The sequence below is a fragment of the Lasiodiplodia theobromae genome, assembly GCF_012971845.1.
Source record: "Lasiodiplodia theobromae strain AM2As chromosome Unknown scaffold_3, whole genome shotgun sequence".
Classification (NCBI taxonomy): Eukaryota; Fungi; Ascomycota; class Dothideomycetes; order Botryosphaeriales; family Botryosphaeriaceae; genus Lasiodiplodia; species Lasiodiplodia theobromae.
The window spans coordinates 577211-593629 of NW_023336519.1; the positions used below are offsets into that span (position 1 = coordinate 577211).

The 16419-nt window shown below is 54.3% G+C and overlaps 5 protein-coding genes across 5 annotated transcripts; 2 read left to right on the forward strand and 3 right to left on the reverse strand.

Moving 5' to 3' along the window:
* Positions 1-872: 872 nt before the first annotated feature.
* Positions 873-2056, reverse strand: LTHEOB_1128 (Potassium transporter; the record flags this gene model as incomplete). The annotated part of the gene is made up of 5 exons (XM_035508018.1): positions 873-1099; positions 1154-1162; positions 1215-1500; positions 1548-1901; positions 1952-2056. 5 exons carry the CDS (start codon positions 2054-2056, stop codon positions 873-875), a joined length of 981 nt encoding a protein of 326 aa, XP_035367475.1.
* Positions 2057-3299: 1243 nt separating this feature from the next.
* Positions 3300-4802, forward strand: LTHEOB_1129 (Siderophore iron transporter mirb; the record flags this gene model as incomplete). The annotated part of the gene is made up of 3 exons (XM_035508029.1): positions 3300-3792; positions 3853-4267; positions 4475-4802. 3 exons carry the CDS (start codon positions 3300-3302, stop codon positions 4800-4802), a joined length of 1236 nt encoding a protein of 411 aa, XP_035367476.1.
* Positions 4803-5855: 1053 nt separating this feature from the next.
* Positions 5856-7338, reverse strand: LTHEOB_1130 (uncharacterized protein; the record flags this gene model as incomplete). Its single annotated transcript, XM_035508041.1, has 3 exons — positions 5856-6211; positions 6276-6378; positions 6496-7338. 3 exons carry the CDS (start codon positions 7336-7338, stop codon positions 5856-5858), a joined length of 1302 nt encoding a protein of 433 aa, XP_035367477.1.
* Positions 7339-7714: 376 nt separating this feature from the next.
* Positions 7715-9389, forward strand: LTHEOB_1131 (Sh3 domain signaling protein; the record flags this gene model as incomplete). The annotated part of the gene is made up of 3 exons (XM_035508052.1): positions 7715-7829; positions 7916-8205; positions 8256-9389. 3 exons carry the CDS (start codon positions 7715-7717, stop codon positions 9387-9389), a joined length of 1539 nt encoding a protein of 512 aa, XP_035367478.1.
* A 2611-nt stretch (positions 9390-12000) lies between these two features.
* LTHEOB_1132 (Pt repeat family protein) lies at positions 12001-14048 on the reverse strand (the record flags this gene model as incomplete). Its single annotated transcript, XM_035508063.1, has 2 exons — positions 12001-13559; positions 13610-14048. 2 exons carry the CDS (start codon positions 14046-14048, stop codon positions 12001-12003), a joined length of 1998 nt encoding a protein of 665 aa, XP_035367479.1.
* Positions 14049-16419: the final 2371 nt, after the last annotated feature.

A 16419-nucleotide genomic window follows, 5' to 3' on the forward strand; every position in this document is an offset into this window, starting at 1 on the left:
GTGGTGAATGCGCAAGATGATCCATAAGCATCAGAAAATCTCCCAGTGAGCTAGAAGCGCGGACGGAGTTGACAGAGCCAAAATTGACGGATATCTAATACGGCAATTTGATTTACTGTTAGAGCCTCCCGCTCGCCCCGCTTATCCTACTCGTCCTGCTCTTTTAGCGCGGTCAGTACTACTAGTAATAGTTTAGTGTATACTCTTTTTTAATAAAGGTACGAAGACACGAAGGTACGAAAACGTGAAGGAGCGAGTATACGAAAACGCGAGTAGCCGCCATTATATATGCTTGCGTTGGATTATAACGAATCGCGTGAATTTCGATCTATTTTTAAAATAGCATTGCTTTCTATAGAATAAGAGCTTTACCAAATAAAAAAAATCTTTGATTAAGTTAAAAGGAACTTTAGAAATACTATTGCCAATAATACTAACAGCTTTAGCGGCGCTAAAGAAGCTGAAAGGGCCAAAGAAGTGGGAGGCGTGCTATCTGCAGATTGCTTATTCTTCCAGCTTCGCCTGATTATAGCCCGTGCCTCCTGCTTCGCCTGCTAAACCCAAATTCTGAGCTTGGGAAATTTGCTGATACAAGCTAACCGTGGCTCAGAGCAGAAAATATACGCGCCGGTAGCTACTAAACAGCAAATAACGAACGAAGAGAGGCGAATATCATCGAATCCGCTTGGTACTTCGTCAATAAGTCTGCTCATTTTGGTGTGATTGAAAGACCAGGCATAACACGTGTGTGACAGGTATGGCAGCTGCCTTAACACTCCGCGGCTATGAGTTTCCATATGAATTTTAAGTACAAGCAATATTGGCGCGACCATAAGTCGCGTTGTCATTACTCTTAGATGGAAGATTATTTCTCAGGCCTCCCCGTCCACCATCCACTTGACCGCTTCAACTAGTTCTTTCTCCCACTTCCTCGACACCGGTAGATCCGGGCATGACGTCCAGAAACCATGCGGTAATCCTGGATAAATGTGCAGTCTTGTCTGCAAGTCAGTCTCTTTGAGTAGCTGCTCAAACAGAAGACCTTCATCGCGGCGTGGATCCCAGCCGCAGACCTGAAAGAGAACCTTCTTCGCAAGACCTGTATGCGAGGAAAAAAGAAGAGGGGAAAGCCGCTTATCAGAAGGCGGCGCACCATATTTGCCTTAGGCCGGTCAGTACAGTTCGAATTCTGGTCTGTGGGAAGAAATGTTTACCTGCAAAGTAATCGATGCTCTTCCGCGTCAGACCTGGAGCATCGTTGATTTCGTCAACGCTCAGGATTCGACTTTTGTACTGCTCGGGCCGCACATCTGGATGGCATACACTTGGGGCAATGAAAATCAGACCGGTCAATTGGGGAGAGAGTTTCTCGTTATCCTCGTGCCCGGCGAAGAAGTGCGAGATACCGGCTGTGAAGTTTGCGCCGGCGGAAGTACCGCCGAGGATGAAGCCTTTGGTCAGATCAACGGAGAGCTGCTTCTGCGCGGCGGGAGTGGCGGCCTGGAACATTCAGCGCTGGTATTTCCTAAACCTTTGCGTATGCTCACCCATTTCACGATATCATAGCTGTCCTGCCAACCGACGGGGAACTTATTTTCCGGCGCCAAGCGGTACTCAACGTTCAAGACCACGACGCCGCACTGCAATGACATGGCGCGGCATGAGACATCATCTGTTTCCAACCCTCCTGTGACGAAGCCGCCGCCATGGAGGTAGATGACGAGGGGAAGAAGCTCGTCAGCTTGCTTGTCTGATGGTCGATACGACCGGATGAGGATGGGGTGAGCGTCTCGCGCTGGCACACTGAATTCCGAGATATCAAGACCGTCTTGTGGTGTGATAGGAAGGCGCTCTCGGCTCATTCCCTGAACACGTGTGCCTGGAGGCAGATTTTGCGGGAACTGTCGAAATGGAAGTCAGCTTTGCGCTTGAAAGCGGAATCCTCACGTACATCAGCCCATTGCGGATCGGGATCTGCGTAATGCCTATACTCAGCCATTTTGAGTTTCTGATGTTGTTCCTTCTCTTTCCTCAGTTGCGCTTTCTCGATTTCCATCGGAAAGCTGCAGGACCCCGCTTCTTATCCCCGCAACCACTGCGTACCACGTATTTTGGTCACGAATTGCAACACCAGTCCGAAACCAGCGGAAGGAAATAGTCCAATTTCCAAGATTTATCAACGATATCGGAAGGTTCCATTTTCCTCCGCCTTCGCTCTCGCTTAACCCTCCAAATTGCCGGCATACCACACATCGTGTTAGCAAACCGCGACAAGCAGCTCTCGCCATCCCACCGTTGCAGTCACATTTGCCGATCGCGACTTGGCAAAGGCGAAAAATAGCTGCGAGACTCTCTCATGTAAACGAAGGATCTAGCGCCGGTCAATCTAATCAATCAGATAATCTTGGCCCGGAAGACATCAAGTGGAGTTAGGGAGTGATCGATTACCCAATCCGGTAACCCGATCGCTCGATGCTCCGCTGACCAAACGGCGTGCTACCACATGAAGAATGGGCCCCGTCAAAAGCTTCTGTGGGGGCCTCGTGTCGTATTAACGCTCCGCCCTCCGCCCTTATCAATCAATGGATCTATCCGTCGCCTGTGGCGTTCTCTTGCCAGCCGTGCCAGCAGGAAGATTTGTTTGTCGTGCTTGGCACCATGTTTCGCGACGGGGCGAGTGGGACGATGGATGAGAATGGCGGTTTCTTGGGGAGCTTATATGCTAATGGGGCTTCCTTGGCTCTGCTCTAAGAACACTGTCCGAAAAGCCTCTCTATTTGAGCTGAGATCACAATGGCTTCCCATATCACACCTGCTGCTGGACAAGCTCAATCTTCGTACCAGATGGAATCCAAGGATGTTGAGCGTGTGACGGCCGGAACGGCCGTTGAGGATGAGAACCTGAAGCATGATTTGGAGGCGGAACACACGCAGCAAGGTATCAAGAAAATTGAAGCCGTCACAAGGCTGTGGTCGAAGAAGATTTTATGGGTCACCTATGCTATGTAAGTCTTTTCCACTGCTGTTTCGTGAGAGTTGTTGTGCCATTTTATCGTGTGCACTTGAAGTCTACACATAATTATCATAAAGTTCTTTCGATTCACCACGCTACCATCGCAGCCGCATATATGTTGTTCTGTTACATTCCTCTCTTTTGCTAATTCAACTTCAACTACAGTCTATGAGTCGTTTTCTTCAACAAGTCCCTCGATGCCATGACTACCGCGCCCCTCTCAGCCTACGCAACCTCCTCCTTTAAGTCACACTCGCTCCTCCCGATTTTAACCATCATCACGAGCATGGTGTCCGCGATCCTAGCCTTCCCCGTCGCCAAGCTCATCGACGCCTTCGGGAGAGCCGAGGGTTTCGCCTTCGTCGCACTTTGCAGCACACTCGGCTCAATTCTATCGGCGGCCTGCACGGGAATCGACTCGTACTTCGGGGCGCGCGTCTTCAAGACCATCGGCAACACGGGGTCCGGCTACGTGGCCACGGTCATCATATCAGACATGACGGCGCTGATAAGCCGGCCCTTCTACCTAGGCCTGACTGCGCTGCCATACCTGGCGACGGGCTTCGCAGGACCTGCCATCGCCGAGAGGCTCTTGCAAGTGTCGAGCTGGCGCTGGGGTTACGGTATCTTTTCCATAACCACTCCTGTCGTGTCGAGCTTCTTGCTGTACTTCCTGTTCGCAAAGCAGCGCGAGACACAAAAGTTCCAGGTCGCTGCCGAGTCCCCGGTGCCCAAGGGAATCAAGAAGCAAGTATTGTATTGGTTCTGGGAGTTCGATGGTGCGTAGTCGTCCTTGCGTCCCACTTCTCCCGACGAACCCACAGCTCACAACCAAACAGTGATCGGCCTCACCCTCGTCGCCGCCGGCTTCGTCCTCCTCCTCCTCGCCGTCACGCTTGCCAAATACAACGGCTCAACCTGGCGCTCCGGCCACATCATCGCCATGCTCGTCCTAGGGCCCCTCTGCATCCTCGCCTTCCTCCTCTGGGAGCGATCACCGCTCAACCCCAAGCTCATGATCCCATTCCACCTACTACTCGACCGCACGGTGCTAGGCGTATGCACCATGGGCGCCGTGACGCGCATCGCCTACTACCTATGGGCCAACTACTTCCCCTCCTACCTCCAAGTCGTCCACGGCCTCTCCGTCACGCGCGCCAGCTACGTCGACAACGTGTATTCCTACGTCACCTGCGCCTGGGCGCCCTTACTCGGCCTGCTCTTCCGCCACTGCTGCCCCCCACCCCCAAGCGCGTCGCCCTCGCCGCGCCATCCCCGTCCACCTCGCCGGCGCGGCTATGCTGATCGCGTTCCGCGCGCGCGCGAGCCCGCTGGCGGGAGTAGTGGCCAGCCAGGCGCTGCTGGCGCTGGGCGGCGGCAACGCTGACGAACGCCGAGGAAATCGCCATCATGACGGCCGCCGGCGAGCACCAGAACGTCGCCGTCGTGCTGGCGTTCAAGGCGTTTTTTTTTCGCGTACCTGGGCGGCGCCGTGGGGTCGGCCGTGTCGGGCGCCGTGTGGACGAACCTGCTGCCGCGGTACTTGGAGGCGTACCTGCCGGGAACGGAGAAGGCGCAGGCGAGGAAGATCTTCGCGAGCTTGAAGACGCAGTTGAGTTACGAGTGGGGCAGCCCCGAGAGGACGGCTATCGTGAAGGCGTACATGGACGTGCAGAAGGTGCAGACGGTTGCCGCGACGGTCATCGTGGCCGTGTCGACCGTGTTTGTGCTGATTTGGAGGGATTTGAGCTTGAAGGAGAGGATTCAGACGAAGGGAAGGGTGTTGTGATGTCTTGTTTGGATGTCAGATGTCTTGACGAGTGTTCTTGTTGGTAGTGTGCGAATATGCGAGGCTCAAGTTGACAGTGCTCATCAAACACCTCTCGAAATGATGCCGGTATCTACTGTCTCACTTTAGCCTTTCAAATCCCGCACTGGACAGAGAACGTAGGAATCCCGAAAGACGCGGAAGAACGAGCTGAAAGGAAAAAAGAACAAAAAGGAAAGACCGTCGACGAGAATGGCAAAACTGGAAGCGGTGGGATCTAATGGGGAGTGCCCCCGTTCCCGTGCCTCGACAGAAAGACTCTTTGGGACCGTCTTTTTTGCCTTCCCTAGCCCGTACTCGAACTTGCGTCCTCTTTCCCACAAGAGGGCGGATGGAAGCTCAGATGCCTTACGTAAATCTTCGGGCTCTCATCTAACCGAGCTAATCCATCTTTTTCGGTCGTAGCTAGCATACCAGTACGGCTTAACTTACCGGCTTATATACTGCAAAGGGTTACCAATAAACTTAGTTTCCACTTTTCCATACACCGTATGCTTCGCCGGAGCCAGAAATCACCGCCAAAAACGCAAAATGGATTCAGAGCTTGCATGCATGTCTAACGACGGACTGCTCAATTGTCCATCCCACAACTCCCCAAAAATACTAAAGCGACGCCAACGTGAATGGTATCTCATCAAGAAGCAGCGGCATTATTGACAACCTCTTTCTCCGCCGGCCCAAATCCCTTCCCTTGCCCACGGAAGACGTACCCCGGCGGCCTCCAATCGAACAAATCCATAGCCTCGGTGCTCCACGGTCCAACGTCCGTATCTACAATAGGTGAAGGAGGGGTATTTTCTCGTTCTAGCGGCCGAGCTCCTGCTACATTAAGACTGAGGGAACGCTGAAGCGGTCTTTGTTGTGCAAGGCGTTCCCTCAGCTTTTCTTGACCTGGCCGTTTCAATTCATCGGTCAATTCTGATGATTTCTTCGTTTTCTTGTCATTTTCCGAACCTGTTCGTCTGAGTTGTCGGAGAGAAGTTTGACCTTCTTGAGCTGGTGTGGTTTGGATTCTCAAACCTGGTCTATTTTGCTTTGACGTGGGTTCTGCAGCTGGTGCGCGCTTTTCAGGTAGTTGGACCGGACCTTTGTCTCGTAAGACCGTATTCTGAGGGGCAGAGGTGTTCGTTCTTCTCTCTGGAAATATTGCACCCTGATCTTGATCTTCAAGATCATCAAACGGAGGCGGAATATGCTCCTCAGACGCCAGAGGCAACGACTGAGTGAGCCCATTCTGTAGCTTGCGAATCTCCGAAGGACGTTTGGTTCTACCAAGGGCTTGTTGATTTCCTTCCCCAACGGCAGGAGACTTGTTCCCTTGAGGTCCTCTTCCCACCACGTTTTGAGGCTGCCGCTCTGTTCTAGCTCTTCTATTTTGATCTGTCTTTCTTGCTGATGTCACATCCTGACATAGCAGCATCTTCGGTCGCGCACCTGTTGCGAGACGCAACTTCTTCGAGTGCTTTGGAACGCTGTCTGCTTCCGCCGGCTGTTCTTCTGTGTCGGCAACGGTCTTTTCTAGGAGTTCAAAACCTTCCTGGACATGGACCAATCTATTTGTCGTGCTGACGGGGGGTGAAGAGGGGGGTTGGGGCGGAGTGGGATTTAGAGGCAGAACCGGTCTTTTCTTCCTCGAAGCTACTGTTGGTCTCACAATACCGGGTGGAGTGTTCGGTATCGTTACGTCAGAACCTGGCTCCATTTCTTCAACATCAGAGGTGAGATCGATCAGCTCTCCCGGAAGTTTATTTCCTCCCTTCAGCGCAAGAGGTGTGTTCTGGCCAAGCGCTTCCCTCCTCTCCGGCGTTCTTCCCAAAATGTGCCTCTCACGGCCTTTGGGCACGGGTGTCCTTGATTCCCTCACGATGCTCCGTGCCTGCTCAGCCTCAGCAACCTTTCTTCTCTTCGCTGCCCTCTCGTTGGCAGCCCACTCGTCCGCTTTCTGTAAATTCTCCTGCCTCTCTTCGAACGGTGACTTCGTGGGAATAACAGCTCTCCCATGCGGCCCTTTTGGCGTACCGAGAAGCTGGCTTAATGGCTTGTGTCGTGGAGCTACATTTGCTGTCAAGCCCGCGGTTCGCACGCCTGGTGTCGGCAGCCTGACACTACCTGGAGCGGGCAGTCTCGCACTGGCCGGAACTGGACGCTCGTGTGTCTCTTTCGGTTTCTTTTGTAATAACTCGGTCAAGTCGGTCTGGGTGGTGGCGACGGGTTCAGCGACCTGCACGAGAACACCATTCTCCAAAGTGAGCTCATCGCCATCGTAAAGCGTGTCGCCGTCTTTGTAGTGTGTATCCCCGATGTAATTGCGCGGCTGGTCATAGACCATGACCCGCTTGTTGAAGGTGTGGAATTTAAGGAAGCCATCTTGCCAGCGTTTTTGCTTCCGGCGGAGGTCGTGCGTATAGAGGCAGCGGAATTCGTAGACGGGGGCAGTATTCGCGGCGGTTGAGGACTGAGCAGTACCCCGAAGAGTGCTCCGGACAGTAGACATCATCGTCGAGCGGCGGGCTGGATGTGCATGATGTGTGGTGAGCTAGGCAGGATGCGGGCGACGCGTGGTGGAGAGACGAGGTGCGGGTGGACGCGACGCGTCGAGTTGAATGTGTCAGGCAGCGCGCCAGCATGTGACGACAGCGGCCCAAGGGCGGTAGCTGGGGCGGGAGCTACCCAACCGACGCTAAAGTGCCGAACTTCCAGAAGGAAGCGGCAGGGGTCCCCTGCTGGCCCCGCGGCAGCTTGCCTGCTGCTCCATTCCCTCCACGTACGCCGCACTTTCTACACAGCCCTCTTGCCTCCTTCCACTCGTCTGCGCACCCGCTGCTGCGCTCGACAGCTCCATTCGTTTCGCAATTGGTCCTGTAGTCGCAAACATGCAACGTATTCAGCGCAAGGTCGGCGTGTTCATGCCCCGTAGCGAGGATGACGCGCAAGTTGCCGCAATGCTGGCTGAGTTCAAGGAGGCCGATCAGATGCTCGGAAAGGCAAGTCCGCTACCTCGCCCCTCCCTAGCCAGCGCCAACTAAAGCTGACCATCGCATAGCTCGTTGACGCCACTAGCCACTGGAGAGAAGCATGGGCGCATCTTCTCACCCATCAACTCCACGTCGTCACCGAGTTCGAGGCCATATACAAGCCCATTGCTGCTGTTGGCGAAGCGCCACTCCATGGCCATGTCCCTGCCGAGACCCCCCGCGAGGTTCTGGAGCGCACGCGCCGTCTCAATCAGCTCTACGATGAGCTCAAAAACGACATGATGGAGGAGGTCAACATGATTGATCGCCGCTTGATCAAGCCGGCGCAAGAGGCAAAGCAGACAATCAAGCCAATGCACAAAGTCATACAAAAGCGGGAGGACAAGAAGGTACATTTGGCGCTTTCTACGAAGCTTCTGGTAGCTGACAGGATGTGTAGCTCGACTACGAACGATACAAGAGCCGTGTGGAGAAGCTGGAGAACCAAGCCAACCGCTCCGCTCGCGACGAGTCTGCCCTGGCCAAGCACCGCATCGATATGGAGCGCTGCGAAGGCGAGTACGACGCCGCAGACAGGCACTTGCAAGCCAATCTTCCGAACATCACAGCCGCCATCCTCTCCCTCCTGCCTTTCCTTTTAGCATCTCAGATTGAGATTCAGAACAATATCTTGGGCAACATGTATACTGTGCAGCATGAATATTGCCAGGAATACGGCTTCCCATCCCCACCTCCTGACATGGCCGATGTTGTGGCAGACTGGGACGCCACCTTCACGCCTCTGCGCAAAGAAATTGAGTCTAGTTATGAACTGCTCATGCACACAAGACTTGTCCGCCAGCCTATGGAGCTGCCTGAATCCAGGCACGGAACCGTCACTGGCCTCAATCTGCGCAATACGGCCACTGACAAGTTCTCTAATCGCCCGCGTATCGTTGGTCGGCCTTCATTTGGCTCCCACACCTCCGGCGGTGCCGCCGCCTCCCCGGAGGAAGAGAAGGCCCCACCCAAGCCTCCTCGCCCGCGCAGCAGCTTCTCCAATGCTCCCCCTTCGCCTGACCCATCCGGCCCTCCCCCGATCAACCTCGCCTCCCGTCCCAAGATCCCATCAGCTAGCAAGCCCCGCATCGGCGGCACGAACACTCTGTCGCCCTACGACGGCACGGCCCGTCGCCCCTCATCCTCATCATCCATTGGCGGCGGTGCCTACTCTCCGGGCAGTCAGTCGCAACAGGGGGGCGACTACTTTGGCGGTGGCACCTCGCCCGTCCGTACGATCGCAGCATCGCCCCACTCCAACGGCATCGCTACTCCGCTGCAAGGCATTGCAGCGGGCATCGGCGCCAAGAAGAAGCCGCCGCCTCCACCGCCGAAGAAGCGGCTAAATAGCTTCCAGAAAGAAGACTACGTCACGGCAGTGTACGACTTCCAGGGACAAGGACCGGGTGATCTGTCGTTCAGGGAGGGCGACAGGATCAAGGTTTTGAAGAGAGAGGGAGACAAGGCGACTAGCTGGTGGGAAGGAGAGCTGAGGGGTGTCAAGGGAAGCTTCCCGGCAAACTACTGCGAGTAGTGGTGTGGGCAAGATGGTGAGTCTCTTGTACAAGGGCATCAAAAGGTAAACGGATAATTTGAGCTTTGAGGGTCTTATGCGTTGGCGCGTGGGTACTGCGTATTTTCTTTGCAAGGGCATCGTAGTGTACTGTACGAGTCTCCGGAGCCTCAAAATGTAATTCTAGCGCTAATTCTCGTACTGTGTAAGTGGGTGCGGTCGCGGACCCTGTAGACGTGGCATTTGTGGAGAATTGGAGGCTTGCCATGGAGCGTCTGGAACCCTTTCGATTCCCCCTTCAAAATTGAAAAGCGAACTACTCCCATACTAGAGCAAACTAAACCTGGATCTAAGATATAGATGCTGCTATGATTCGCTATTTTTGACAGATCTAAATCCTATAGTCGGGTGCATGTTTTCAGAGTATGCATGCACACTGACTCTTGGGAGTGGAGTCGGAAAACGTAGCGGCAGCTAACTGCGTACAACTAAAATCCGGGCCCGAACGGAGACATGAGGGGCTACCTGTGGGGAAAGATACCGACTGACCAACTGACCGCGAGCTAATTTTTTTGCGGGGGTATGATGTGGACCCTTGGCATTTTTCTCTTCTCGCCTCTGGCCGGTGACTCCTGTACGATCCCCATGTTCTCTCCTGCACGCAATCCTTAATAATAACGCGAAAAGAGCAGCAAGCCAAATGCCAATGTTACGCTGAGAGGGATGATGGCGCGGTCTTTCCCCTTTCGTCTACACCCTCTCCGCGTGTTTTCCCCGCTCTCTCCGCCTCTTTGAACTGGCCCTCCCCCGGTCAGACCGCTAACTCCGGTGCCCTTGCGGGACCCACATTTATCACCACACGAACGATGGTTTGCTTTCACCGGCACCCCCGCTTCCTGTCCACAATTTTGCCTTGGGGCTAACGAACGACGGCAGGGCCCACAGGGAGTGTGAAAAGCCGAGAGAGCCCAGACGGCACGGTAGGGACCGTGGGCACGAGAGGGCAGTGAGAGATTGTTCTAGGCTGCAGAAGATTCGGCACACCGGCTCCGCATCGTGCAGCTCGTTTTCTTCGAGAGCGACGCAGAGAAGGATCTTGATGGGAGCATCAGACGTGCTGGGAACAGGAGGGAAAGAATAGCCACGGCCCGGGCCATCGACAGCACCCTGGTACTCCGTATATCCTGACGCAATGTCTCTGACTGTTGCCTCTCAGCTTCTGCCCAGAACTCACTCAGGCCTCTGCTTTTTCAAGGCATCGAAGAAGGAAATCTTTCCCACAGTCCTTTTGTCTCCAGCAACTTATTACCCGTCTTTCCCAAGCACAAGCCACACGCAAGCCGCGCAACCCGACAAAGATGTCTTCCTCTGAATCGCGCCCGACCCCACCTACCTCCCTTCGCTTAGGCATGTAACGAATTCCGATGAGGTGGGCGGGCAGCGGGTAGAAAAGGTTACCGCGGCTCGCGTGCATGCACTACTACCTTTTTTTTCCCCACGGACCCTAGACGGCACGCGAGCACACACTCTAAGCGCGTAGCAAAACGTGCCGCCCAAAGGCTAATAAAGCGGGCAATAGAATTCTTCGAAGCAGCGAAGGGCCTACAGGACACGAAGTAAAAAGGGGGGGCCACGCGACGCGTGCGCCTCATGCCGCCGTTCGTGCGCGCTACTCTGCCCCGCCTGTTCGTGGGGTGAGACTGGGGTGAGAGGGGGCCTTGGTCTTTGAACAATTCCCCCACAAGTCAAAGGGAAAGAAAAAATGAAATGGAAAAGCAACGAGCATACATACCTCGAGACCTAAGGCGTTTCCGATTCAAAATCGTAGTGTTTCAAACTCTAGCGAATGAGTGCGTGTACGGTGCTGCCTTACCTACCCGGCGATTGTAGACGCGCGCGCTTCGTACCCACTGTTTCCCAATGCCACCATTGGAAGAAATTAATCCTACAGCGCGAAATATGAGGGAAAGGAAAGGGGGGATGGGAAGAAAGGCAAAGCCGAGTCTTACAGTTTCCATCTGATGCAAAGCTTAGCACCCAAATCCTTCCCATGCCAGTTTGCCTAGTTGATTTCGTCCACACATTCCAATGAAGGTAGGAAGCTCAGCTTGATGTTTTAGGATTCATGACTCGTTTTTCTCATTTATTAATGCAAGCATCAAGTACCCCGGGCCATAACCCGGTGAACAATGTCCAGTGGGAGGTGCTACAGAAGACACAGAAAAGGATATACCAGAAAACCGCCATAGAACAAAAACCCTCCCCCCGAACCCTGGAAATGAAGTATCGTACAGTCTATTGAAACGAAAGGATATGCATCGCAGCCTCGCCCATTTCCATAAGCCACCCTGATTTGGCACAGTAAACTTTTCCTTTTTCCCCCCTACCATGATGCAACGTTACTCATACGTATGAGAGGATTATTGATCTTGGGAACTGGGCGTTTCAGTCCCTAGAAGCGTGGATTGATAGGAATAAGCCACAATTGCAGTGCCGATGGCGAGTGCAACAACCCTGTGTGCTAGCGTTAGCAATCTGAACGACTATACGGTATGGGTGTAGCGGCGAGCAAATTGGAAATCACTCCAAACGACCCCTCGCGTCCAACCATGCAGTAAGACGAACAGAATGCTTACGTAGCACGTTTCCGTCCTCCACACACACGTGAGAACCATCTGACGACTGGTGCCAGCCAGCTACCAAACAGACTGTTCCAGAAGTTGATCATGAACGAAGAGCTTTGCTTGTTCGGAGTGATTTTGGCCGAGTGAGAAGTCCCGGGACGAGAAATATCTCTGTTGCCTACTGGAGGTGCCAGGCTGGGAGGACGCATGCTGGCAGGACGCAGGCTGGAAGGACGCAGCTCAGGAAGCTCGATTGGCTCGTCCAGTTGGCTCTTAGAGCTGTCCGTGTCACTGGCCTGGTCCTTGACGTCTTTAGGAGTGTCTTCGCCTGTGACGGTAACCAAGGAATCGGCACGGTCCTGTCTCGTAGCATGGACATCGTTCTTTGGAGTCAACGGCGGGGTGGGCTCAGCGGCGACCGATTGGTCGACCAAATGGGCCGGAGCCACCAGTGATGGCGATTTGTTGAGATCTTCTTCCTCAATTTCCTCGTCCTCCTTGATGGAATCTAGCGGTGAAGGAGGTGGCAACATTTCCGATGACGATCGTGAGTTCTTCCGGCGCGGTGAAGTCTCGGAAGCTTCTGGAAGAGAGCAATCCACTTCCATGCGGTTCGCCAATCCTTGAAGATGCTCGTAAATTGTCTCGCGGCGGGTGGGGAATGGCTCGATTGAGGGATCATTGACGTCTTCCTCGTCCATCATGTCCTTGAGCGATGCGTGGGACTTGGGCCGGGACTGGGAAGGGCTCCTCGGGGGGCTGTCAGATGAGGCCAGAGAGATCGACTCATGACGGAACAACGGTATGTCGCCGTCGAATTCCACGGGCGCAAAGTCTGTTGAAGCGACCGCATCTTCATCGTCTTCGCTTTCTGTGTTGGACACGGATGTGGATCGCTCGTGAGGAAGCAATGGGGCCTCATCAGCGAGTGGCTCAAATGCCTCGTGCGGCAGCAACGGCGAATGCTGATCTTCTGCGTTCGAGATCTCTGCAGGGATCTCGGACTTGGGAACCAATCTAAGCTTCGAAAGCTCCTTCGGCTCTTCCACGTCGCCAGTGACAACTACTTTGTCAGGCTCAGCGTCTGCGGCTCTCTTTGCGTGAGCTTCTTGCTGTCCTTGAGTTGCGTTCGCTCCAAGATCGTCCCCGTACGCGGGCTTATCGTCAGTTTTCTCGATAACGACCGATGGTAGCAAGACGGGTTTCTGCGAGTCTAATTTCGTATGGCTTGAATTAGCTTCAGCTGGTTCGGATTCAACAGCAGGTTCCGCTTCAGCCGTGCTTTTCGACGCCTCCTCCATAAGACTCGCAGGTTTCTTGTCAGAGTATGCAGGTTGTTCTGCATTGGGGACTTGATCGACAACAGTAGAAGGAAGGGGGTCCGGTGCAGTGTCAAGAGGTGACCCACTACCTTCACCATCCTTAGGCTCATCAGTTGTTGCCAAGTTTTCAACTTCAGGAGTAGAGAGTATGCTGCGCGCAGAGGAGGTCTCGCCCCTATCCAAAGCAGGTGACTGCGGTGGAGTGACGACCAGAAGGTTGTTGCGGTTGCCGGCTTCATCGGATACTACAATGCACGTCAGTGGGTGTGGCTGCAGGGAACCGGACAGAACCTACCTATTGGCGCGTTCTCGTCACAAACCCACCAATCGCCAGGCCCGAGCCTGAACTTGTACTGGTACTCGCCCGACTCGACCGCATCGAAACTCTTCTCGAAGACGAGGTCGCCAGCCGGGGTACGTTCGTCCTTTATGCTCATCTCCACCGGAGCCCATGGCGGATTTGTGAGCGATGAGGCGACGTAGACGGGTGGGTGAGTGCCCGGCACAGAGAAGGTGATTGTGACGGACACTTTAGGCCTGGAAAGATCCATTTCGTCCAGTAGCGTGGTTTGGCGGAGGAGGTAGTAAGAGGGACGGTGGAGTCTGAACGAGCTCTTTGAGGCAACGTGCCTGATGGTTTGAGGAGGCCTATTGGTCCCGCGGAGGTCAGCTTCGGAGGCAGCGGGCTTGAGGTAGGGCCTCCGGTGCTTCGGCGGCTGCTTGCGAAGAGGCATTGAAAAGGAAGAGGCGCGGGATGTACGACGTATGGGGCAAATATTGGCAGAGCAATGAGGATATATGAGACGGTAGGGGAGTGCGGGTGAGAATTTAGGGCGGAGAGAATGGCCAACTTACCAGCGACGGGAAGACGAGCGATGGTGTGCGGCGCCTGCTGTGTGTGAGTGGTGCAGCGACTTTTGGAGGAAGCTTTGAGGGAGGCGTTAGAGAACAATGGCGTGGTAGGAGTGCGGGAAGGTGGAGGCAGTCAACTGGGCAAGCGCGGAGGGCGGCAACCATGGTTCTTGTGGGCTATGGGCCGGCCGTTCAGGTCAGCGCTTGGGGCCCAGTCTGGTGCAGCTTTGCGGTTCTGGGAAGCTTGTTGGGCTGCGTGCAGGGCATGCTGCATCCTGGTGGCTTGCCGCTGTCCAAAGCTCCCACGGCTCCGCGGCTGGGGGCGCGCGCGGATTGCGGTGCCCAGAACGCGCCAGAGCCTGCCATCGGAGGGCCATGGAAGCCGCAGGCCTCAAACTTGCGCAACTGTGACGTCCAGACAGTGAGATAGCTGCCAGCCGCATTCCTTCCATCAGCGAACGCGCGCCGTTGCGAGGCAGAGTACCGGGTGCCCCCGCGATGAGCCACTCCAGGCTGCTCACGCCACACCAGCTGCGTGCTCCGTCACCATTTCTTCATCTCGCGCCCCATTTCTCGGCCCGCCGCCAGGCTGCCCGTTTGCGCCTTGCCCGGGATCCCGCCCCTGTGCCTGACCAACCATGTTCGCTGCCCTGCTGTGACTGCTGTCTCGCACAGCGCACCGTCATCTGAGCGCCCAATCCATGCTGCCAATCATCGGCGCTGCGCGGCGCGTGCCACCGCCTGCCACCTGCCCTCCGACACCTCACCTCCAGCACATTTTCACTCCACCGACAACAGCTGTCAGGGTCCGCGCCACTGTCACGGAGATCGCGCTCGGGCATTCCGTTTGCTCACCGTCTCCTGTATCAGCTGAAGTGTTACTGTGCGAGGGCCGCTGCCATCACGCCCTCTCAGCTGCTCAAGGCTGAGAAGCTCCGTAGTTATCGAGGGCGAATTTCCCTGGCATCGTTGTGCGAGTCTACGACGCTGTGCCACCAGGACTTTGGTTGGCTACAGCAATCATCCCACAGGAGTCAGAACGACGAGTACAACCACGCCGTCAGAATTGCGCAAACAGCTCCTGGTCATCTTTCCATCTAGTAGGATTCGAAGTATTGGCCATGCTGCCTTTGCTACAGGCTTTCTGTTGGATATTTCGTCCTCTCGGCGCCCCCAAACACCACCATCCATTCCAGAACCAACAAGCGTCTTTCCGCAACCACGCGCTCATTCCAAGCAATTCTTATTTTGGCTACCACATGGTTACCCGGCATTCCGCGTAAAATTTTACGGCGTATCTGCCGGAATTGCAAGCCTTCACCGACTGGCGAAGATGCAGACGGGCAACCATTCAGACCGTCATCGGTCGTTTGCTGCCTTCAGCAAATTCACACTCACTATCCTGATGACAACAGCGTCGAATAACAATCTACTCGTACCAACCACACCAACGAGCCAAGATTCTAGCGTGTAGAAAGTGCTAATTCCTGGGTTTCATGAATGCACCACCATGTTTCTGGATCACTTCACTCGCTCGTCACGGCCTCTTTCAGATCCGAGGAGTCCTTCAGAACTGTAGCTCCTAGCTCCAAGTGCCGATATGATTGGGAGCTTTGCACTCCGACATGTAGTTTTTACAATATCCGGTTTTTGCTTTTCTCGAAGCCGGATGTGATCTCAACACGCTGATTGGACGGTGATGCTTACTCCACGATTGCGCGTATCATCGAATCTGTAGGAGTATTGGACGAAATCAGCTCGTATGAGGTCATCACTGATCGCTGCAGCGTAGTATTTCTATTTCAATCCCCCTATTACCGCCGGCCGACGGAACTGTACTGTACGGTGGATATGATTACGCAGCCGCTTTACGAAGTATCATAATACTCAGCCCTCGATTTTGCGAGCGTTGAAACTAGCGTTGCGAGGTCGAAACTAAAAATATCCGAGCGATACGCAGAACTATGATTCCCTTCCAGTTCAAACTTTATAGAGGTAACTAGCTATCTTCTTCCGTCAATTAAACTTCAACGACGCATCATCATATTTCAGCTAGAATGACGCAAGTCTGCTGCTAAATCCGTATTCGAGCTTTGAGCATCAAGCAGAGCGATGAGACTGACATGGCTACCCAGTGGTGTTCGTAGATCGCTGGTACGCTAATCAGCCTTGGGACAAATTAGGCCACCAGGCTAGTAAAACATATACACAAGCGTCACTAATCTCCATCAACACAAAGCCACAAAAGAGAGA